Raw genomic sequence first — 22,939 nt, 5'->3', positions numbered from 1 at the left:
CACCACACCTCGCCACCTCCACCCCTGGGCCAGGCCCCACCTGCCCCCCCACCCCCGGGGCCTAGCACCTGCCCCGACCCACTTCACCTGCCACCCCTGGGGCAGCACCCCACCATCTCCACCCCCGGGCCAGGCATCCACCTGCCCTCCTGTTCCTGGGGCCTAGCACCTCCCCGGACCCATCTCCCCTGGGGCCAGCACCCCATGCCTCCACCTCCACCTCTGGGACATGCACCCAGCCGTCCCTACCTAGCCCGCTATACCGTTCCCCAACCCTGATGTCGCCCTCGGGACAAGTTTGCCCACCCCTGACCTAAATCATGTGTGAATCTGGGCCCATGTCCACTAAATGCAGGGAAGCTATCACAAGGCTTGCTTTCTTTGGAAGTGCTGATTGCATTCTAGAAGAGAGGTAATGTATGGCACAGGAAGGAAAACGAAGAGTGAAAGATACACCTAACCAGCGTATGACTTTGAAATATTAAGAGAAGATGCTTAAAAGAGGGAGAATTCCAATTAATAGTCCAGGTAAATAAGAAACTACTAATAAATTAATAAAATACAAAAAGCTTAGGCTTCTAAGGCTCAACATTTGCGATATACTGCTGCCACCTACTGGATATTGACAGAGGTAGCAAAGAATCTGAGATCCCCTTGGCAAACATCTAAGGGCATGTTTGTTCACACCCCTGAGCGAGAAAGTTGCTGTAAAGTGCCAGTGTAGACAAGCCCTAAGTGTCGCCTTCCAGTGATCCTTGAAAACCGTGTATGATGCCTGAAGTCATCACGTGAGATCTCAGAGTTTGCTGAGCATGCGATGGAGGCTGTAGAATCTAGAAGAGCTGTCAGACTCTTGGACAACTCACCCTTACTCCAAGGTTATCAGGGCTGAAAAGAAGTGGTGAGATTTCATCTCAAGGATTGTTTTTCTCTTTGTTCTGGACAATCACTAACAGTTACTAGTGAGACTTAAAGGAAATATATTTTCAATTAAATAATGCTATAAGCATGGGATGGGGGAACTCACCTCTTGAGCACCTCCTGCCGCTACTTGCAGTACTGCAGGCCCTTTTCCACTCCTGGCATCCCATAGGGTGTCAACTTCACTTGGTGGGTTTTCCGTAGCTTGGCCCTTCAGCCAGGTCACGCACTCAAAACAAACCCCTTCCAAAAGTAACAAAAATCCCACCAAACTGTTTATCTGCCCTCAGTCTACAGCCCCAGCTCCGGGTCTTTTAAATTCAGTCCTTCACTTAGGGTTCCAAACAGGCCCTGTCACCTTCTCAGGGTTTACACCACTTTGCAGGTGGGGGAACCTGGACCTGCCCACTGCTCCAGGTTCCAACCCAGGGACCCCATAAACAGCAGTCACTTACTGCTCACATCAATTCATTACTGGTACTTCCCTGGACCTCTCTCCACCTGGCCCCTTTATCTTCACCCCTTAGCTCAGAGTTACAGTTCTCAGATCCTCTTTCCACCAGCTTAAGTAAATGCAGCCAGAGCCAAACTCTGGTTAGTTCTTGAGCTCCTGTGAGGGAGGGAGGAACCCAGTCCCACCAAGGGATGGCCCTGCAGCTCCTTTTAGCTAAGACTGCTGGGCTCTGATTGGCTGCTTCCACAAGGCATCTCTAGGCAGTCCTGGAGGACCCAACTTCCTTTCCTGGGGAGGGTATAGTAGGACTGCAGGGCCTCTAGGAGGAGGCCAGGAAGGTGCCTGGTACACCCATCACAGCATGTTTCTCTTTTGTAAGGCCGAGTAAGTCCAAGTGCACTGACGTAAGAGAGCCTCAAACAATAACTGTAAGCAATTGCTTTTGATGTTTTCAACTAGTCCCAGTCAAATCAAACACTAGAAATAGTAGGGACCATATTCCTAAGAGTGCCTTGAGACAAAGTGCACCCCTACTCCTTGAAACATTAAAGAGTGAGAAGTGTTTTAGAGATAAAGAATTTGTAATAGCTGTTGCCAATAACACATAGCTTGTTGCTGAGTATTGTACTGGTAGGTGTTTCTGGCTTGCCTGCCAGGCTCCAAATGCAAGCCACGTGGATGATTTGTGCGTGCGTTTTTGCTGATCAGGTTGTTCGTGCACATCTGTTGATCACGCTCAGTACCTAATGATTCCCCCCACAAAATACTTAGTTCCTACCCCAAAGTTCCTACTATCATTTCATCTTTTATTAAAAAAAATACATACAATTGAGCGGAATTTCAACTTTTTTAAGAGTTCCCAATTAGCTCTCTGAGATTTGGTAGGTTCTTGTCCAAAGATCAGAACCAGTATTATTAAAATTACTGTGACTGGGAACCCCAGTGTGCATGGTTGCAACACTCACATTTAGGAAAAACCTTCTGTAATAGCTTATTACCATAGTTAGTAAAGTTATAAACACTCCAACCCAACACATAACAAAAGTGGTCAGATCTAGCCAACTCAAACTACTCATAATGCAAAAATAGGATTTCTTCATAAATGAAAATAATCCATGTATTTTATTTTTACAGGCATATGCATTCTGAAATTGGGTGGAGACATTCCAAATCAAGGCCCTGTTCTGTAGACTTCTGCATGTGTTTAACTTTAGGTATATGACTAGGCTCATTGACCTTTTATCTGCTGGGAATTCTCAGTTTTGCCCACTACAAGAAATAACAAGATTTTTTAAATGGGTCTTCTGTTATGCTTTGGTGGGTCTACTCACATGGGTCAGTTTTAGCAGTTTAGCAGAACTGGGGTCTAAGCAACTATGACCAAAAAAACGCCCCCAAACCTCAAACCAACCAACCAACCAACTTGCATTGCGTTGACCAATAAAATTGCTCTTGATCTATTTTTTTCCTTTCAGTTTTGGCTCTGTTGCTCCAGATGGACAGTATCATTCACCCATGACAAGGAAATGTGCCATATTTAGTGCTGGACCAATCAGATGAGCCTCAGGTTATATCTGCACTGCAATGGAAGCCCAGTCTGAGACTCAGGGTCAAGCCCTAACCTGGCTTCCATCTATACAAAAATATTTTGGACTTGGGCTCAGATTGTGGAGAGTCAGAGCCTGAGTCAAGCCAGGACCCAGGGTTCAAGCCCTATCGTTTTACAGTGTAGAAGCAATTCATCCCTGCCCCCAGACTTGGGTACTTGGAGTCCACTAAAAGTATCCCACAATGCTACAGGCCGACTTCCTTTGTCCTCTCTCTCCCAAGACTCTCCAATCAACTCTCAAGAAACTGACACACACCCCTTCACCTTGTTCTACTACAGCAGCTTGGTGTTTAACCCTTCCATTTTATTCTGGCTGCAGAGCTGCAAACACACCTTAGGAGAACCTTTGGCATTTGCACTAGATATCGACCAGAAGTCCTTTACAAAGCGTGCTGCACCATGGTCATGGGAGCACAGCCAGCTTTTGGTTAATCTCTGATGCAAGGCCAGCAAAACAATTGATTTTAGTAAGAGTACCAGGCATGACCATGCATACCAGCAAATAGCGAAGAAGCTAGTGGTGTTGGAAATGTAGCAGACCGGTGACCAGTGCAGAGAACAGATTAAGAGGCTCAAGACCGAGTACTGGACAACCAGTGACCACCACCACACCTCTGGCAACTCGTCAACAACATGATTATTTTATGATGAGTTCGACCAAGAGCTGGGGACTGCACCGAGCATGAAGCCACCGGTGGTGCATGATGGCCTAGTCAGCCACACTGGTGCCCTGCTGGCCCCAGAAGACAGCATGGAAATCCATGGGAGCCAGCAGCAGGTGCCAAATGAGACAAATGAAGTGACTCTGCTGATGAAACTGGTCCTAGAGGAGGCTTTGCCACAGGAGCAGCTGCAGCACATCCTGGGGCCATACTTGGAGGAGCTGTTTGATGCCCCTCTCCTCCCCCCCAAGGAACAGCCCACCACAGAACTGGCAGCAGAGACAAAAGAGGGAGATGCTGTGTCAGAACCTGGTAAGTTTATGGCTCAATTTTTATGTTTATTCATATAAGAATGGAAGGGATTTCTGCTCTATGAACCAATGCAAAAGTTATTACAAGCCCCGGCTAGCAGCGTGTGTCCAGTAATGGTGGAGTGAATCCCAGCGCCTTCGCATCACCTCCCACCGCAACGTGGAATTCAAAATGGAGACCAGGAAATGCAATCGGTAAACAGACATCTATGAACCTGGGAAGGCTTACAGTTTTGCTAGTACAGACCAGTTTGTTAAAGTAAGAACCTTATATTATCTTCCCTGTACGTATGCCATTCCGTACAAATCCCCGGTGCAACGAGCTGCCTGAAAAGACTGAACAATGTGGGGTGGGGACGGGGAGGAGGTTCAAAGGTAGTTCATTTCTGTTAAATGTCGCCCGTGCATTCCATGGGTGACAAAATCAGTCACACATATGACTAGGGGGTTGAATTCAGCCCAGAAATTTGCCAGGAGGGAGAAGGGGGCTGACTGTGAGGTTATGCATGTTTGCATGCAGTCCTAACAGGCTCTGTCGGAAGCCATGTGGAGGCACTAATCCATGCTGATGCTAACGCAGCATCCTGTTGATTCCCTCATTTATTCTGACCCAATCCCAGGTGCCGATAGCTGCAAACTTTTTCCGTAGCAGGAACTCCAGATTTATTAGTCACATTTCAGGGAAAGGCGTATATTTCAGGGCCACCTTGTTAGCTCAGCAACCCACTCCACTTGTAAGATGTACTGTTTAGTCACCATACATTCAGAAACTTTGGTGACATACGTACCTGGTTTCCCATTGGCAGTTTGGAATGGCATTTCTCTTTGCCAGTCAGGCACCACAAGAACTGACATAGCCTCCAAAATCTGCCATGCCTGAAATGAGAGAGAAGGCTTCTGTAGCACAAAGCAGTCACCAACTTGCTCACAAACTCCATTTCTGGGGAAAATTTTATTTAAAAAAGAGTGTTGTTGTAGCAGTGTTGGTCCCGTAATATTAGAGACACAAGGTGGGTGAGGTAATATCTTTTATTGCACCAACTTCTACTGGTGAGAAAGACAAGCTCTCGGGCTACGTGGAGCTCGTCTTCAGATCTGGGAAATGTTACTCAGAGTGTCACAGCTAAATACAATGTGGAACAAATTCTTTAGCGTAAGAAGTTAACACATATTTCAAGGGCCACTTCACCTTGAACTGGAAAAGGCAGTCCTGTGGCTCAGTGTCCCAGGGCTGGAGCAAGGAGCTGGGAGGACCCAGGGAGAGTCCTGGGATCCGGAGGAGAGGCTGTGCTAACCACAGACTTAAGGGAAACAGCACAAAGGGCTTGGAGGTAGGAAATGGCCCAGGGAAACAACAGCGCAGCTAAAGGATCAGAGGACCCCCGAGCAGAGGGTGGGTCAGGGTTCCCCTACTAGCCCCAAGAAAGGGGCATAAAGCCCCAACACAAGGACTATTGAGCCCATGGTGGAACTCAGGACTGAGCTCAGAGGATGGGGTTGGGGAGTAGCCCCTGAGGGGCAGAAGCATTGTGTGTTTGGGCTTCTAATTGGACTATTGTTACCCTGGAAGGGGTCCTGAACCATATGTGACTTAGCCTTTGACTAAGTGTTGGAGAGAAACAAGTAATTGCTGGGCCATAGTGGCAGTCAACAGGGGGTCCTAGAGGCGAAGGCCCCCGCAGTGCCATACTCCGACACCAGAGGGTGCTATGGCAGCGAGTACAACTGCTTACATCTCCCTTTTCTGTAGATTGAATGTGCCAGCTTCACTTAACCCCTTATTGGTCTTGCTTTTTGGCCTGCCTCCAAACCAAAAAACTCCAGCAGAAGTTTAACTCCCTTTAAAAACATGAGCTACTCAGTAAACCAGGCCACCCGGCTTCAACTGTGATGTTTGCTCCTGTCAACCCAAGACTGTGGGCTGGACTGTGCCAGCTACACATAGTGAGGGGCAGCACACTTATGAATGAAATATTTCCTGGTAGAGTTCCTGGCAAAGAAGATCCAAGGACTAGCTGGCGTCGATGATGGAGTTCAGTCAGGGATTTGATGGTCTGATGCAAGAGAAGAGAGAGCAGGCTGCACAGACAACTCACAATTTGCACACACCTGCCAACAAAGAGGACCTGGACGGCAGACGGTTAGACAAGGAGGGGAGCCATGGAAGAACATGACCACAAGGGCAAGGCAGATGAAGAGACCAGCTAATGGAGAAGGAACAGAGTTGAGGAACAGGTGTGCTGCACTGGAGAACAGGGAGGAAAAGCAGGTAGAAGATGGGGTAACAAGAAAGAAGAAAAGGGAAGCGAGTCCTCGCAGAAAAGAGGAAGAGATGATGGACCCGGAGCCCTAGGAAGAAGGAGGATAATATACAGGGGACTGTGAGAGAATGGTCTGCAGACAGAAGGAAGAACAGAGAGGGGGAACCTGAAGTTCACACCACACCAGGAAGAGGCAGGTCTGTGTGACTGGAGACTCCACACTAAGAAGAATTGAGAGGACAGAGGGTGCACTGTCTACCAAGAATGGGGATATGAGATGTTGACCTAAGGCTGAAAAGGATCCTGATGGGAACGGTGAAAAATCCACTGATTATCCTTCATGTTGGGACAGATGACATTGTCAGATTCCCACTGGAACAGACTGCGGACAACTGCACTAGGGTGGGGAAGATGCTCAAAGAATAGATCAGGTGATCTTTGTGGAATTCTTCCAGTTGCTAAAGGAGTATGGTGGAGATAAGATAAGGAAGACCATTGGGAGGCTGTACTGGGGTGGCTGCTGTACCAGAGGGCCCCCTTATGGCAAACCCATCCCACAGACATTGTTATGTGTTAGGGACCTGCCTTCCAGCCTGATCTTCTAGAGTTCCCCACCCCCATTCCAGAGTTACACTGTCTTTAAAATCCCCAAAGTCACCACAACTACTGAATCACATCAGTTTAACTCAGAATGTCTCCTGCTCCTGTTGGGGTCTTTCTCTAGTCCCCTTATCCCTGGCTCCTGCCAGCTCTCTTTTCTCCGGAGTAGATCCAGCACCTCCACCCCATCACTGCCTTCTCTCCTCTGGCTGCCCTGAACTGTCTGTATTTAATCTCCTGGCTCAGCCAACCACATCCTCTCCAGGTGTGCCAAGTGAGGTTAATAGAGCCCTCAGGTGTTCACCACTTCCTTCACAGTGCCCAGTTAACCCCTTCATGATGGGTGTGGGGTTACACCCCCTAGGACAGAGACATTCACAGAGGGTGGACTCTTCTTGACCGATGGATTCCATTGGAGTACCTGGGGTACTAACCATCTAGGATCAAGGCTGGCGTGCCTGATAAGAAGAGTATAATACTAGCGTAACCCGTCCATCAGGTGGTGTCAGCAGCAAAAAAAGTCGGTTCAATTTCTGAGGGGTTTCCTTAAAGATGTAATTAATACTGGCTCAAGCTCCCACCCAGAAACCTGAGAAACTATGTACACCACCTAGGGTGCCCCAATAGGCCGTTCTTCCCCGGCCGTAAGTACTGAATCCTGGGGTTGAAAACAAGAGAACTTTATTTATGGGGAAAAGGGGGAGACAACACAATAAACTTTGGAAAAACAGCTATTAAAAAACAAATTCTGTGAGGTAAGACTCCTCCCCCCTCCCCTCCTCCAGTGTACCTTATCCATAGTCCCAATCTCAGTGCTCCTGGCCACAGAGAATGGCTGGGGCCTCCTCCCCAGCTACCCACTCACAGTTAGCTGCCGTGGCTTGGAGAAGTCCAAGGATGCTAGCAGGTGAGCACTGCCTGGGCAGCCCTGAGGACTCAACCACCTGACCCAGCTGAGATGGTTCCAGCCTTAATTTCTGGGTAGGGAGGTCCACAACACAGTCTCTTTGGCTGCTGCTCCTTCTGCGGCTTCAGATCAGGCTAGCCCAGTTGGGCTCCAGCCACCACCTCTCAGCGCTGTCCATCACCTCAAAGCTACCTCTGCTGCTCTGCATCATCAATTCCCTCAAAGCTGCCACGGCTGCTGCTGCCACAGCTTTACAGCTGTCTTGGCTCAGCTCTTAGAGAGGGATCACTGGTATCTGGGACCCTGTATAGAGTCCTCACCCCCAGCGAGGCACTCCCAGCAGGAGACTTTTTCCCTTCTGTCGCTTTGCCCAGCCTTCCCGGCCCTACTGTGACCGACAGCAGTCTCAGTCACTGTGACCTTAGGAACATTCAGTGTTGATGACTTGCATGGGTCACTTGCATTATATGGCCCTGAAACTCAAAATTTAATCAGTGATGCAGTTGACCGTAAAGAAATAGAAGTGATAACGTGGATAAAACAGCATCAGTTTGGGTCAAAATCACTTGAAAGGATTGTAAAAGAGGTTCTATTGCGATAACGTTATGGATCTGCTGTAGACCATACAGCAGGGTCAGATTTGGATAAGGACAGAGAGCTCTTTTATATTGTTAGTGTAACACTGACAGACCCCGGTCATCAGCAGGCCGGATTAAACCTAGAACCTCTGGAGCTAAATGCATGGGCCTCTACTCCATGAGCTAAAAAAACATGTGGCCTATAACTAAGGCTGTAGAATAGACTCATTAATCTCTCTAAGTGCTCTCAGTGCCACTAGATGGGACGGAGCACCACACCCAAGAGGTGTGTGGGTTACATTAGAAAGAGAAATTGTTCCAGAATTGTGTCATTTTGGGAAACTTTCACTTTTCAGTTATAGATTGGAGAACAGATGACACTAATAAGAGTAGTTTAAATTATTCCTGGATGTAACAACTGACAGATTTCTGCACTAGAGTCACTGAACCAACAAGAGGTGATACTGTTTTACACTTGGTTTGGTAAATAATGAGGACATTATAAAAGAGCTAGTCATAGGAAATAACCTTGGATTGAGTGATCACGAATTGAGTTTAAATTAAATGGAATGATAAACAATACCTAGTCATCAGCTAAGGATTTTTTTTTTCAAAAGGGCAGACTTTGAGAAATTAAGGGAACTAGTTAGTGAAGTCAACTGGACTGAAGAGTTCAAGCCCTTAAATGTGGAGAAGAGTTGGAATTTCTTTAAGTCAGAGGGGAAAAAAATTATCTGGAATTTACATCCAAGTAAGGGGGAAAAATACTTGTGCTCCAGACCTAACTTGGTTAATAACTACCTCAGAAAGGATGTCTGGAGCAAGCAGGGAGCCTACAAGGAATGGAAAAAGGGATTGATCAACAAAGCATGCTACCTCTTGGAGGTCAGAAAATATAGGGACAAAGTGAGAATTGAGTTAGACCTTGCAAAGGAAGTTAGAACAAATAGCCGCATAAATAAAAAGAGAACAAGAAAAGAAGTGGGGCTCCTATGCAGCGAGAATGGGGTAGAGATTAAAGATAATCTACATATGACCCAAAACCTAAATGAATACTTTGCCTCCGTTTTCAATGAGGGGAATGAAGGCAGGAAGGCTGATGGAAATGAGTATCTAGAAATCTAAGTGACCACATCCATGGTGGAAGCAAAACTTAGAGCTGGATAATCTCCATTCCAGAATTCTGAGAGAACTGCGGTATGGCATTGCAAGTCCACTAGCAAGGATTTTTACCAAATCTATCAAATTTGGAGGTGGGGGGGTTCCTGTGTGACTGGAGAATAGCAAACATAGTACATATTTGTGAGAAAGGGGAAACGAGTGATCTTGGCAACTATAGACCTGTTAGTTTGACCTTGGAGCAGGGCCGTCAGGCCCTTTAAAGGCCCGCAGAGCCAGGGAGCAGCAAGCCCTGGCCTAAGGAGAAGCCCAGCAGGCATGTGTGGGGAACCAGCTGCTCCAGCTAAGCAGCAGCTAGTGATCGGCTCTGATTCCAAGCTGGAAGATACAAGTAAGGACCCATCACGGTAATGGTGGGGAGGTTGAGAGAGACAAACACTTTTCTGAGCAATGGTGGAAGGCTGCAACAGGGCTATGGTCCCCCTGAGGCTAAGGGACTCTTAGCCCCTGGGGGGCAGAGGCCACTGCAGTACCAGCCCTGCCGAGGTCAGGACCATCCCTTTTATTTCTTGCCTTTGTGTGGCTAAAGAACGAAAGAGTCTGGCCTGAAGGCTAAAACAGAGCTTGGGTGTGGCTGACTGTTTTGTCCCCAGGCTGGTAGACAGGCCCACCAGACTACAGACCTCAATAGCATCCAAGGGTTTAGAACAAAGTCTCAAGGAAAGCATTATAAATGACCTGGAGGTAAACAGCAAATGGGATAACAGGCCACCTGGATTTATCACAGGTAGATTGTGCCTGCCTTCTGTTGTGTGGAAATATCAACATTTACAAGTTAATCAAAAGGTTTGAAATCCATTTGAGGGCTTCACGAGACACAGAGTGCAGCTTTGCTATACCTCCTGGGAATGAATTGAGGCACTTCTTCACACTGTGTTGATGGTTGGAGGTCCCTGCATTTGCACCGTGGCAAAGGAAATGCAATAGATCTAATCTATCTAGACTTCAGTAAGTCATTTGTTATGGTACCACATAGGAAATTATTAGTTAAACTGGGGAAGATGGGGATTAGTACAGGAACTGTAAGGCTCATAAGGAACTGGCTAAAGGGGAGATGACAGTGGGTTGTTCTGAAAGGAGAACTACTGGACTGGATGGCGGTTACTAGTGAAGTTCCACAAGGATATGTCTTGGACCAATCTGATTTAATATTTTCATTAGTTTTACCTTGGCACAAAATTAGGAGAGTGCTAATGAAATCTGCTGATGACTCAGTTGGGAGGCATTGTCAATACAGTGGAGGATCAATATTATGCAGTAAGAACTGGAGTAATAGAAACGGGATGAAATTTAATGCTATAAAATGCAAGGTTATGCACTAATTTTTGCTATAAGCTGGGTCTCATCAGTTGGAAACAACAGAGGAAGGGAAAGACCCAGCTGTATTGCTTCTCTATGCTAACCTGAGGTTTTCCCAACACTGTGCTCCAGCTAACTAATAAAGCCTGCTCTGTTTTGAAAAGGCTGCATGGAGTTGCTGCAGATACTAGCTGAAGTGCATTGATCCGTGAAGGGAATAAAAGTCTCTAAACAGGAGTTTCCTTCAGTGGGACTCTCAGGGCAGAGCTCAATGTGAGAAACGGGTGCTAGGAGACAGGTATTGAGGCTGTTTCAAGGCCGGGGGTAGCACAGATTCTGTAAATGCATGCCACACAGTGCTCATGAAATCATTCAACTCAAATTGACAATCTTGGAAAATTAACTCCTCTATATAAAATAAAGCATTGGCATTTTCTCTGTGCTTTCCCCAACAGCCTCATCAGCTCCTTTCACATGGCTACCAAATACCAAGGGATGGCAAAGCCTATCCATCACTATTACCATAAACTTCATCTGGGACCATGGGCCTAGAAGTGAACATCTCCACATCATCCCTCTCCCAATCTCCTGAGCCAACAGATCTCCCAGTACAGAAAATTGAATTGTGCATTTATCCACAAGAGGGTAGCAAACAACAGATTTTCAAAGCACCTCTGGGCCTGCTACTGTTCTTTTTGTGTTTAGAAGGAAGGTCATGTTGTTAGTTTTGTCAGCTATTGAAATGTTTGTATCTAAACTAGATACAGTTTGCACAGCAGAGGTGTATGGAGCTTTTGTTCTGTGCTTGATGGAAGAGCATGTATTATTCTCTGGACTTTACCGCTAACCTAGTATATTTATCACATACAGCCCTCAGTCTCATGTGCTAATATTTGTACAGGTGCTTGGGAGCCTAACGACAGCTACCCATTTTTGAAAATCTTAGCTGGAAGCATTTGTCTTCAGACACCCAATACCACCCCTACGGCTAATGATAGGATGAGCAATGTGGCAGTGGCAAAAATCTTATTCCTCAAAAGGGAAGAAAAGGAGGAGTACGTAAGTTGGGCCCCCTCACTCCCAGTCTATCTAACAGCAAATAAAACTATCAAGACTGGTCTCTTCATCACCCTGACATTCAAGTTCCCTAAACCATCTCTCAGATCAATATGTCCTTATTTTGACAACTTCACTATATAATTGTTGTTAAGAAGCCAAATGAACCTTCACTTCGAAATCCACAGGGTTCTAAAATAATATGAAGGATGTAGCTTTAACACCTTAAAAACAATAGAGTTAAGATTTGAGGCAAAATTCGTCCTTACACCACTTGTTTGTGCTTATGCCACTTTCAGAGTTATATTTTTTTCAAATAATGCTTTATAGGTTAGAGTTTGGAGGCAGAGGAAAAATGCATGGACTCTAAATGAGAATGACAAGTTGTTAGCATTTGGCTTGGCACTTTGCTTCCAGGGTCAAAGTGAAATACCGTTACTTTACTACCAGTTGCTATGATCCCATGAACATTAAAACTTAGACTCTGCCACTTCCAAGGTGTTTGCTCTCTCCACTTATGTCCACTCACTTCTTGATTGCAAACCTGCACAAAGATGAATCTCCTCCAATAGGAAGCAGTGTGATATGTTTAGGCTTTGCATTTGAATGTAGGCCTGGCTGGTAGTGCAGGAAATCCAGCCATCACATTCACAGCCTACTATAAACAAAGTAGCAGTGTATTACTATTGCCTTACTTTTAGGATCACTTAAGGCAGTATTTTTTTTTTAAAGAACCATGAAGCCTATGTTGTGATTTGTAGGAAGCATCTAACTGCAGCTGGGGCTCTTCTGGATGTTTTTATGACAAATTACTCTCAGATTACCCTTTAATGCAGTCAGGTTTGCCTGTTGTCTAAGCTTTCTGTGTCATATGGAAAGCCTTCAGACTTGATTTAAAACATCTGGTTAACAAGTCAGCTGCACCAAGTTGCACTATGAGGTAGATCAGCCAGAGAAACCTTTTCGTAGCTGGTGGAAATGCAAACATTAACTTCAGTGCTTTTCTCCTTCTTAGCTTAATTTTCTCATATGAGGCAAAAATGTCTGCCAGGCAGAGTATATTTGCCATACTGGTTACTCAGCACATGCCTCCTCAATCATAACACAACTTCATATACCCACTGAGGAAGAAAAAGTAAAAATACTGAGTAAGGCCCCAGTCCTGCTGAGACTTAGACAGGTGCTTAATTTTACGCACTGTGAATAGTCTTCTTGTTGTTGGCGTTCATGTCAACGGGACTGCTCACATTGCGTGATGTTAAGCACACGCAGGATCTGGGTCTAAGTCTTTGTAACTGGTGCCAACTTGACAACCCCAAATGCTGATCCCATATTTGTTATACACAGATCAGGTAGAGCAGATAGTGGCAGTACAAGCTTCCAGACACTGGTGCACCAATCCTTACCCACAGATACAGTCCCTGCCAGGTGTGTCTTCACTGACAATTAACCTGGGCTTTTCCCCAGCTTTTAGCCCAACCCTCCCCCGCTCACGCCCACCCGCCCTTCTGTCCGTACAGAAAAACCTCTGACCTAGGTTTGGCGGTGCTTTAACTCTGGGCTAGCTTACCCAGCTGGGGATGTGGGTTAGAGCCCGGGCTCCATTTAAAATTAGACTGGAACCCATCCACTTTGCAATAAGGACACAGACTAAATCACTCAAGTGCTGATAGTCCTCCAATGTCCTCACACAGTTCCCCCCAAAGATAGACAAGTTCTCCTGCAATTGACTGGGAAAAAATCCTAGGGTGTCTCAGCCTAAGGAACCATTGGCTATGCCCCCAAACAGACGTGGGCCAGTGCAGAAATGGTGAGGACACAGTAACACCGGTTGGGCTTTGCAGTGGAGATGTTCACACCCCCGCTAGGCTAACCTGGGTGCTCAGACCTGAGTGCCAATCACCAGGGTTAACTGCAGTGAAAGCATAGCCTAGGAGTCACGGGGGAGTTCAGGCTTTCATCCCACTTTAATAATCATAATAATAAAACATACTTTGCCTTTATATCTTAAAACATTTTTCAAAGTTGCACAGATAGCGGATAGGTTTCAAAATGGTTTTGTTAATGGGGAGTCACCATCGAGTGGGGATGGTTAAAGTGGGTCCCCCAGGCATTGGTTATTGGTGACCTGGTAGAAAATACACGCACATTGGTGATGAACTTTACAGCTTTGCAGGTCACAACGGTTGAATACAATGGTAAATAATGATGAGAACAGGCCTATTTTGTGCCTGTGATGCAAAGTTCATTGGAAAACTTGGGCAATTTTATATGCTACAATATTTGGGCAAAATGGCATGTTAAAATCAGCCTACCTTTTAGGTGTAACGTCTTGTTTTGAGCACAGAACACTAGTGTTCTATGGGCAACGGTGCTGGCCTTGTTGGTTTCCAAGGAGAATCCAAGGTGACGTTTTGAAGCCCCGAAGGCTTGATCCAAAGCCTAATCATATTAATGGAAAAACTCTCATTGACTTCAGTTGGCTTTGGATCAGGCCCTAAAAGGACTGGGTCCAGGTCAGTTGAGAGATTGACCCACACCTCATTCCTTACTCCTAGGGTTAAAGTGAGCAGAGAAGCCCAAGCTTGAGCTCAGGAGAGATGTGCGGGCAGGGCCTTTTCCACTTTCCCTGACCATGGAATGGGCCAGAGCCCTGGGAGGTTAACCTTCCACACACATCGAGAGGCTGACACTTTCCGCAGGCATGGGCACAGGGATGGGAGATAGTTGGATGGAGCCATTCTTAATTGCAATATAATGGAGTGAAAGGGTGAAAGAAAATTCTGATTGGTGGTCAGCAGTAAATTGTAGCAGTTTAGAGGAACTGTGCATTATTGTGGCCTATTAATCACTGGGGAGGTGGGAGGCATGCAGAGCATGGGATGGGCAATTTTAGCATCTATAAAAGCAGCAAAGAGTCTTGTGGCACCTTATAGACTAACAGACGTTTTGGAGCATGAGCTTTCGTGGGTGAATACTCACTTCGTCGGATGCTCCAAAACGTCTGTTAGTCTATAAGGTGCCACAAGACTCTTTGCTGCTTTTACAGATCCAGACTAACATGGCTCCCCCTCTGATATTTAGCATCTCTGTTTTAAAACTCTGGCCCAGTGTGTAGATTATGTATTTACTAATTATCTGGTTTGCATAGAGTGGAGTTAAATTTAGCTAATTGGTTGTGTATTTGGATGTAGCCTAATGTTGTTGTTGTGGTGTGTGTGTGGGTGTGTGTGTGTGATGACGGCACTGAGGGGCCCAATCAGGGGTCAGGGCCCTGTTGTGCTAACCCCCATACACATACAGAACACAAAGACAGCCCCTGCCCCAGATACAGTCTAAGTATGAAGGAGAGACAACAGGTGGGTTGGAGAAGCACATGGTAATAGTCAGGTGATCATGAACAGTGAAGTGGTGAGCAGGGGTCACGTGAGTTTGTTGTTCTTTAAAAACAATAAATATGGTTCTTGGGGAAGCAAGAGTGACTTGTGGGTAAAATCAACTGCATGTTGCCTGTCCCAGTATGTGTGAGGCTAGATAGAATTGCTACTTTTTGGGAACAGAACAACAGAGAGGCCATTCTTTCTGTCTCATATTTATTTCTTTTTGTTAAATCATTTTAAAATAAATTGGCAGAGTTAACATTTCCATCACTCTGCGTGAGCTAAATCCACATTGGTGAAGATATCTAGGTATCCCCAGAGTCGCCCTTTAGAGATAACTTATCTCGGGGCCTCCACCACCTACACAGTGAGGAGAGATTTCCTGGTGCGTAGGTGTCTCTTTTTTCACAAAGCCAAAGTTTACACATTTTTAGTAGTTTGCTGTAACACTGTGTCTGTATAGTGATATACTGAGATAAGTAAGGTATAGTTGTACTCATTTGTATTATCCTGTATAACTCATTTGTAGGTTTGCCACTTGTGAATAATTTACACATCCCAAAGTCTTGCTCGCCAATCACATCTTTCTTCCACGCCCCAATGGATTCCATATGTATGAATTTATTTAGAGATAAGCAATAATAAAAATGTCCATTCTAAAAGCTGTATGTACCCTAGCAATTTATGAATCTCACAACAACATAGCAATGAGCACTTATCAGCACTGAATTCTTCTATACAGGTAACACATTAATGTAGGCAACAGCAGCATTAAATAATCATATAGAGATAACAAATTCACCCAGCCTGCAGCCTGAAACAGTCAGAAACCAGTGACAAATTAATGGAACCCCTCAGTAAATCAAAGCAACAGAAAAGCTCCTATCACCCTCCCCTCCATGTGGAACATATCGTCCCTTCTCCTAAAACCATATCAAATAGATGGCACTGTGCCTGGAAGTTCATCAGATTCAGGCTATTTCAGACCAAAAGTGGGAGCAAGCCCCAGAGTCCTGTAGCCCTCACAGAGACCAACTATCCCTTCTCTTTGATAAAAAGGGCGATCTAGCCCACATCCCTCTGCTGACCATAGCTGTGGCCCAGAGAAACAGGTGATCCTGCAGGTACACCCATTCCAGGCCATTTAGGGCTTTGTAGCTTATAACCAACACCGTAAACACCACCTGAAGACCAATAAGCCAGTGCAGATCCTAGAGTCTAACAGTGGTTGTGTGTATGTGTGTTTTAAAATCATCCCTAAGTTGTGGCACGCTGATACCAAAGGCAGACACCCACCCTCCATCAGAGAGGCTGGGGGCATGGATCAGCGTTCACATCACACTCCCCAGCAGTACCGGCCTGGGCCAGGGAAGCTAATGATCCAAACAGAGAACCAAATTCCGTGATGAATTCTGGTCACATGCCACCTGAGGCACGTTGTGCATACACTAAAAAGAATCAGAAAGGCTGATACTACCTCCACCTCTACCTCTGCTGTACACATATGGGTCTGATTCCCATTAACACAGTTCTGGCAATGTAAAGGGGGCCTCAGAATGGGTGTAAATGGAATTTACTTCCAGAGCAGTGAGTAAGATTCAGGCCCTCCTGTGTACATATGTGTACATATAAATGTGCACACACATTTTACATAGAAATAAACCCCAGTGGGCTCAGTAAGGAGACTTTCTATATTTTTTGCTAATATAATAGTGGCATGTAAAATTCTGCCAAGAAGACAGTGGCCTGCAGTATCTATATCAACTGTATAAATCATTTTATTAAGGAGAGGTAGCATACGCTTTCTAAGAGTTTTGGGGTTTGTGGCACCTGTTCCAGCATGTTAATCAACCTCTGGTGTCAGCTAGATAATGGGTGATGTCATCTGCAGGTGTCTGAGCTTTGTGGTGGAGGCCTGCAGCTGAACATTTATTTCACAAGGTACTGTTAGCCACATCTGTACTCAACTGTGAAGAGGATATTAACCAGAAAGTTTAGGTGGAGGGTGTTTTTAACGAGAACATCCAAAAGCAGCAAGTAGACATTTTAAACATGTGCTTTTCCTATGATTTCAGCTGACTTCATTTGGTTATGGAGGATAGTAAAAGCACTGTTGCATCAGACTGCTGCTGTGAGAAGTGTATCTACACACACACACACACATACACATCGTGTTAGTTTTCTCAGTTTCTAAAACACTCCCATCTCTAAACATGTCAGAAAAATGCCCTCCTTTCAGATAACAATCTCCTTTATTTTTTTTACACTCATATTTGCTCCTGCGATATCCTTAAGGTATTTCAGATGATTCATGAAGATCTGTATATTTGTTTATACCCTTGCATGTCAAAAGGTACAGTATTTATCTTAAACTGTGTTGCTCTGCTGCACTACAATAAAGGTCAAGTTTCAAAACTGAATCAGTTAAAACCTCCTGTTTAAGGCGTGTGGCTTAAACTGATTTTATCTGCGTAGATAGACTCAAGTGAAATGTTGGTGTTGTCACAATGGGTTTGAGAAGCAGAACCCTTTTCCCAGACCTGAATTTAGGTAGCTAAGCATGAGATCTATGTCAAGGTGATTTTTAAGGGGGGTATTTTTCAAGTGTTGTGAGTTTATAAAACTTTGTGCCTGGGGCTGGATCTGTGTCAGCACTCTGCCAGGCAGGATGAGGACCAGTCAGCATCAAGGATTTTCCCACTTTGCAGTGCTTCCCTACTTCAATACTGCCTTGGTCAGAGTAACACACGAGGCCCCTGGCCACGCCTGGCCCCATTTGTGTCTCGAACACAGAAGGCTAATGGGGGGGCAATTGCTCAGCAGTGCTTCCCTACGGTGCTGTTCCTGCTGCTGCTTCCCTCATGGAGAGATGGCTCCATTGCTTCAGTGGAGCAAGACAGTGGCTGAGGTGATTTCTAGAGCCATGGCCGACAAAGCCAGCTGGTCCTTCAGCTCCTCTGCTGGGGAGAGCAGCTGACCCTCAGTGGCAGAGGCTCTTCCCAAAGCAGCAGCAGCAGCAGAGCAAGGCAGGATCTGTAGCAGCCTCTTGGGTTGAGAGAGGCAAAACCAGCCAGCCCAGCTGGTGTGAAGGGGAGAGAAGCACACGTGTGGGGGTCAGGCTGTCCCCAAGTCTGGCTGCGAGGAATAGGTCCCTCCATGCCCCTAGGAGGCACGGCATTGAATGAGCCCCTCCCTGGCTTGAGAAGGGCATCAGTGGGTCTGTCCCAGCTGCTAAATCTAGGCAGGAGTCACCTCCCGGAAGTCACCTAAACAGCCTTGCAGGGACTTCCTTGGGAGCACTCTCTCCTGCTTTTCCTGCTGGTTGGGGTGAATGCAAATGCTTGTCTTCACCCAGGGCATTGGTCTTTCTCCTGTGCAGTCCCTCTGTGAGTCTGGAATGCTCTGTTGGGCTGGCCATGCCCAGCTGGGCTCACAGAGGTGAAGAGTTTTGGGGGACCCTACCTCTGCCTAGCTACGTCCAGTGACGGTATCCCCTGCCTGGGTGTCTACCTTGCGTTGCACTGTCAGAGCCTCTGGGAGCCATATGGCTTTCCGGTCCTGGCAGGCTGAGGCAGATGGTCTTTATGTCTTGTTTCTCTAGCTGTTCTTCCCCTCCCTGGCAGATCCAGCCTCTGGGATCCAGCGGGTGGAGTGATTGGGAGAGGACGGTGCTGCAGCCCCACTTCATGCCAGCGTCTGTCTCCTTTGACGGTTAAGGACTGTGATCAGCAGCGTCTGAGAGGGTGCCGCACGCTGGCAAGTGGACTGGGTGGGCCGGCTCCTCTGCAGAGGCTGTGCCTTGGCTGGACAGAGGAGAGGTATCCATGGTCACCAAAGAAAGACAGGACAGCATTGGAGCCATGGATCAAGCTAAGGAATGCTCCTTGGACCCGCAAGCTGGCCAAAGCAGTTGAGCATCCCTGACTGCTCTGCTAGTCTGCCAGATGGGGGGCGAAGGGGATGTGTATGTCTCAGCCTGGGGTGTGAGAGGGATAAGATGCCCGCAGACACTCAGCCACCTGTTCTGCTCCTTTCTCAGTTCCTAGTTTTCTCCCCAGGGCTCCGGCCCATAAGTGTTGTTTGGAGTGGACAGAACTGTAACCTTGCTAAATGCCCTGCCTCCAACCTCAGGAAAGGTCCCACGCAGCAGTAAGTGGATGTGTCTATGCTAGTTTCTCTGCTAGTTTCTGGCTGTGTGCTGTCTGAGACAAGATCACAGTGACTCAATGTGGAGTAAGTCCTGACCCCAGAGGACACTGCTTCCTTGAAACCAGTGAGCCTTTGGAAGTTAATTTTACTCCCCAGGTTCCCCTCTAAGGGAGGTAGACTCTCCAGCAGAACAGAAACAGAACCCTCTGCCCCAAACTCTGAGAGTGGTGTGGGCTGGTGAGTGAAAGTCAGGCAAAATCAGGGGCATTTGTGCAGATTGCAGAGCACCACCTTGCCCCAGAAAAGGTGGCATGGGATGAATAAGGCACTAACATTCAATGAGCCTAAGCCATTGTAGTAGAGAAGAGACTTACTGTGACAGGGAGTCTATTCCTTCCATACTCAAGGGGAAGGAACCAAGGGAGGGGGCTCAGAACTTGGGAGAACGTTGAATGGTCTGTGTCTTTTCCTGCTGCAAAGAAACACACAGTTGCTACACTAAGAGGTTCTTTCTGGTGTGGAATAGTTTCTCCAGCTTTACTCCTGTCCTGTAGGAATCTGCAAGCCTAGCAATGAGCCTGTGAAAGAGACTTGGACAAAGCAGTAGCCTCTTTCCACGGCTCACTTAGCTCCTTGGCCATAAACACCTATTTGTCCACAACCCTAGGATTCTAGAGGGCAGCACTGTGCCTTCAGCTCCATTTGCTTTCTTGGCATCACTGTGATGAGGCTTGCTGGAGAGACCATCCTTTGGCATTACACTGAAAGTCCATGACTGCTATGTGCTCTGCATCAAGGGAATCCAGTGGCTACTCTCTGATGAGATAGAACTTTCAACTCCAGAGTCATCGGCTTGAATCATCCAGGCAGCACTCCAATAGCAGAGACTGGGGTCCTGTAAAATCTGGAAGGGTCGAGCGGTTGAGTCTTTTGGCAAAATGGGTAAATCGTGCAGCCAGTTTCACAGAGGCACAATTGCATTATATTGTAGCTCCTGTGTACTGTACGCGGCTTGGTTTTCAAGTTTATGTATTTCCAAACTGAGTGCATGCCAAAAAACAAAGGAAAGGATTCCAGTATTTAAAAGCAGAATCTGGGTCAGGCAGATAGCCGTACATTAATTTCCTGACACACCATTGATTTCTGGCTGTCAGACATTCCAATTGTTATCTTTAATGTAAAAAGTCACATATATATTTCCCCTAATATTCTGTTGCAATGATAACATTACATTTCATCTGGGGAGAATTATTGGCAATAGACGTTGAGCCTGGAGTTTTTAAAATGCCTTATGTATGCATGTTGGTAGAAATCTTGCCAAATTTGAAGGCAGACACACACTTTAGAACATATGCAATGTCTTTGATATTTATCAAATGTTATATCTTGTGACAGATAACAGAGCTGGAGCCAAGACTTTGAGGTTTTAAAAGGAGGGAAACACTTGCTTTTTGTTAGTCAAAGTACAGATAGTATGGCTTTTTGTGGGTTGATTTAGCATAAAGGAAGTGTTGGTTGTGAGAATGTGTAGGTTGGTGCAATGAATTGTATATTACAATTAAATTTTAATAGTTTAATGGAACATCAGTTTTGGGGCAACGTGGGTGAAATCCTGGCCCAGTTGATCTAAATGGCAAAACTGCTGTTGACAGTAATGGGATCAAGATTTCTCCCTGCGTGTTTAGAATGGAACACCTCTGCAAGTGAGAGCTTGAGGGGAAGAATCACAAATACACTGTCTGAGTTAGCCATGTAGAAGTTATTCTTTCCTGTATAGGAAATGAATTTCTGTGGAGGCTCCTGCATATAGGTCCCCTCCATGACCATGCGCTTTGTCTATGGAGATGAAGGAGATAGCATGCCAGATGATCCCACTCGAAGGGAAGCTTGCAAATATACAGAACTGGCATATGCCCTGCTGGAGAAGGTGCTGCTTCAGGGGCTAGTTGTGCCATACAGGCAAACCACCCATTGGTTAGGGCAATCAAATATTTAGTGGTTGTCAGTTCTGTGCAGTCTGAGGTGCGATAGTATGTTGTCACAGTGTTTATTTGGGGCGGGGGGCGCATAGGTTGTGGAATGTAATGCTTAAGTAGCTTTGTAAAGTATATTAATCTTTTCCTTATCTACTGATAAAAACTACTGACTGGATAATAATATAGATGGTTGAAATGAAATTTACTCATATTGTACTCCCTTGGCAGACAGCTGACTTCTTGCCTGAAAAGTTTTGGCAAAGGAAGATAAATTTTGCCTACATGCTGTCCAGATTGTCTGACTTTAGTAATGGGCATAGTTATGTGAGACCAAGTTGCCAGTAGAAACTCAGCTGAAACAATGAACCCTGCCTCAGTGAGGATGGCAAGAGATGACAAAAGGTTAATCCTCAGAAGCTAACTCAGGGGTCTCAAACACGCAGCCCATGGAGTGTTTTGCTGCGGCCTGCCAAGCTCCCCATGCCCCCGCCCCCAGAGTTATTTCTTGCAGCTGCCAAGTTCTCCTCACTCACCGCCCCCCCTTCCACCCCAGCGCGCTGCATCCCTGCTCCTCTGCCTACCTCCAGGCGCTTCCTGCCGCCAAACAGCTGTTTGCCAGCGCTTAGCGCTTTCCAGGAGGTGGGGGAGGAGCAGGGAGCCACACGCTCAGGGGAGGAGGCGGAGAAGAGGCGGGGCCAGGGTGGGAATTTGGGGAAGGGGTTGGAATGAGGGTGGGGCAGGAGTGGGAAGAGGTGGGGTAGGGGCGGGGCCTCATGGAAGGGGTGGAGTGGGGACAAGGCCAGGGGGGGCTTAAGTTTGAGCTCCCTGAGCTAACTTAATATTCTGGGGGATTTAGTGGGTCACAAACCAAATATGAGTCAACAATGTAACACTTTTGCAAAAAAAAGCAAACATCATTCTGGGATGTATTAGCAGAAACGTTGTAAGCAAAACACGAGAAGTAATTCTTCCACTTTGCTCAGCACTAATAAGACCTCAACTGGAGCACTGTGTCCAGTTCTGGGCACCATGCTTTGGGAAAGATGTGAACAAATTGGAGAAAGTCCAGAGGAGAGCAACAAAAATTATTAAAGGTCTAGAAACCTGACATGTAAGGAAAGATTGAAAAAAATGGTTTTGTTCAGTCTGGAGAAGAGAAGAATGAGGGGGAACGTGACAACAGTCTTCAAGTATGTACGAGGTTGTTATAAAGAGGAGGGTGATAAATGGTTCTCCTTGACCATTGAGGACAGAACAAGAAGCAATGGGCTTAAATTGCAGCAAGGGAGGTTTAGGTTGGACATTAAGAAAAATTTCCTAACTGTCAGAGTGGTTTAGCACTGGAATAAATTGCCCAGTGAGCTTGTAGAATCTCCAGCATTGGAGATTTTTAAGAGCAGGTTGGACAAACACCTGTCAGGGATGGTCTAGGTAATAGTCCTGCCTCAGTGCAGGGGACTGGACTAGATGACCTGGTGAGGTCCCTTCCAGTCCTATCCTTCTGACTCTTATGATTCCTCCAAGGTAAACTGATACAGTCATGTCCTCTTCCTTTGGGAGAGAAACCCAGAAAGGGGTGGAGTGAGGGGAGAGAAAC

At 46.3% G+C, this 22,939-nt stretch overlaps 1 protein-coding gene across 6 annotated transcripts; it reads left to right on the top strand.

The window, feature by feature from the left end:
* The first annotated feature begins 44 nt into the window (after positions 1 to 44).
* LOC123365851 lies at positions 45 to 21,437 on the top strand. Of its 6 annotated transcripts, XR_006577788.1 has the most exons (4): positions 45 to 412; positions 2,510 to 2,589; positions 2,851 to 3,958; positions 18,841 to 21,437. XR_006577788.1 is itself a non-coding variant. In XM_045008836.1 (3 exons), the coding sequence occupies exons 2-3, from the start codon at positions 3,667 to 3,669 to the stop codon at positions 19,139 to 19,141; spliced, it is 615 nt and encodes a 204-aa protein (XP_044864771.1). In that variant the 5' UTR covers positions 45 to 412; positions 2,851 to 3,666; the 3' UTR covers positions 19,142 to 21,437. The 6 variants fall into 6 exon arrangements, 3 of the variants coding, with proteins under 3 accessions (XP_044864771.1, XP_044864772.1, XP_044864773.1); XM_045008836.1 differs by lacking the exon at positions 2,510 to 2,589 and having other exon boundaries at positions 18,819 to 21,437; XM_045008837.1 differs by lacking the exon at positions 2,510 to 2,589 and having other exon boundaries at positions 45 to 528; positions 18,819 to 21,437.
* The last annotated feature ends 1,502 nt before the right edge of the window (positions 21,438 to 22,939 follow it).

The sequence above is a fragment of the Mauremys mutica genome, chromosome 3 (genome assembly GCF_020497125.1).
Source record: "Mauremys mutica isolate MM-2020 ecotype Southern chromosome 3, ASM2049712v1, whole genome shotgun sequence".
Lineage (NCBI taxonomy): Eukaryota > Metazoa > Chordata > Testudines > Geoemydidae > Mauremys > Mauremys mutica.
This window is presented reverse-complemented; position numbering and strand designations above follow the sequence as displayed.

Bases quoted from the DNA above. Each gene is read 5' to 3' on its own strand.
- LOC123365851 (XM_045008836.1), top strand. From the start codon at position 3,667: ATGAAGCCACCGGTGGTGCATGATGGCCTAGTCAGCCACACTGGTGCC. The intron at 3,959-18,818 runs GTAAGTTTATGG...TTGTTTCTCTAG, and splicing joins AGATGCTGTGTCAGAACCTG to CTGTTCTTCCCCTCCCTGGC.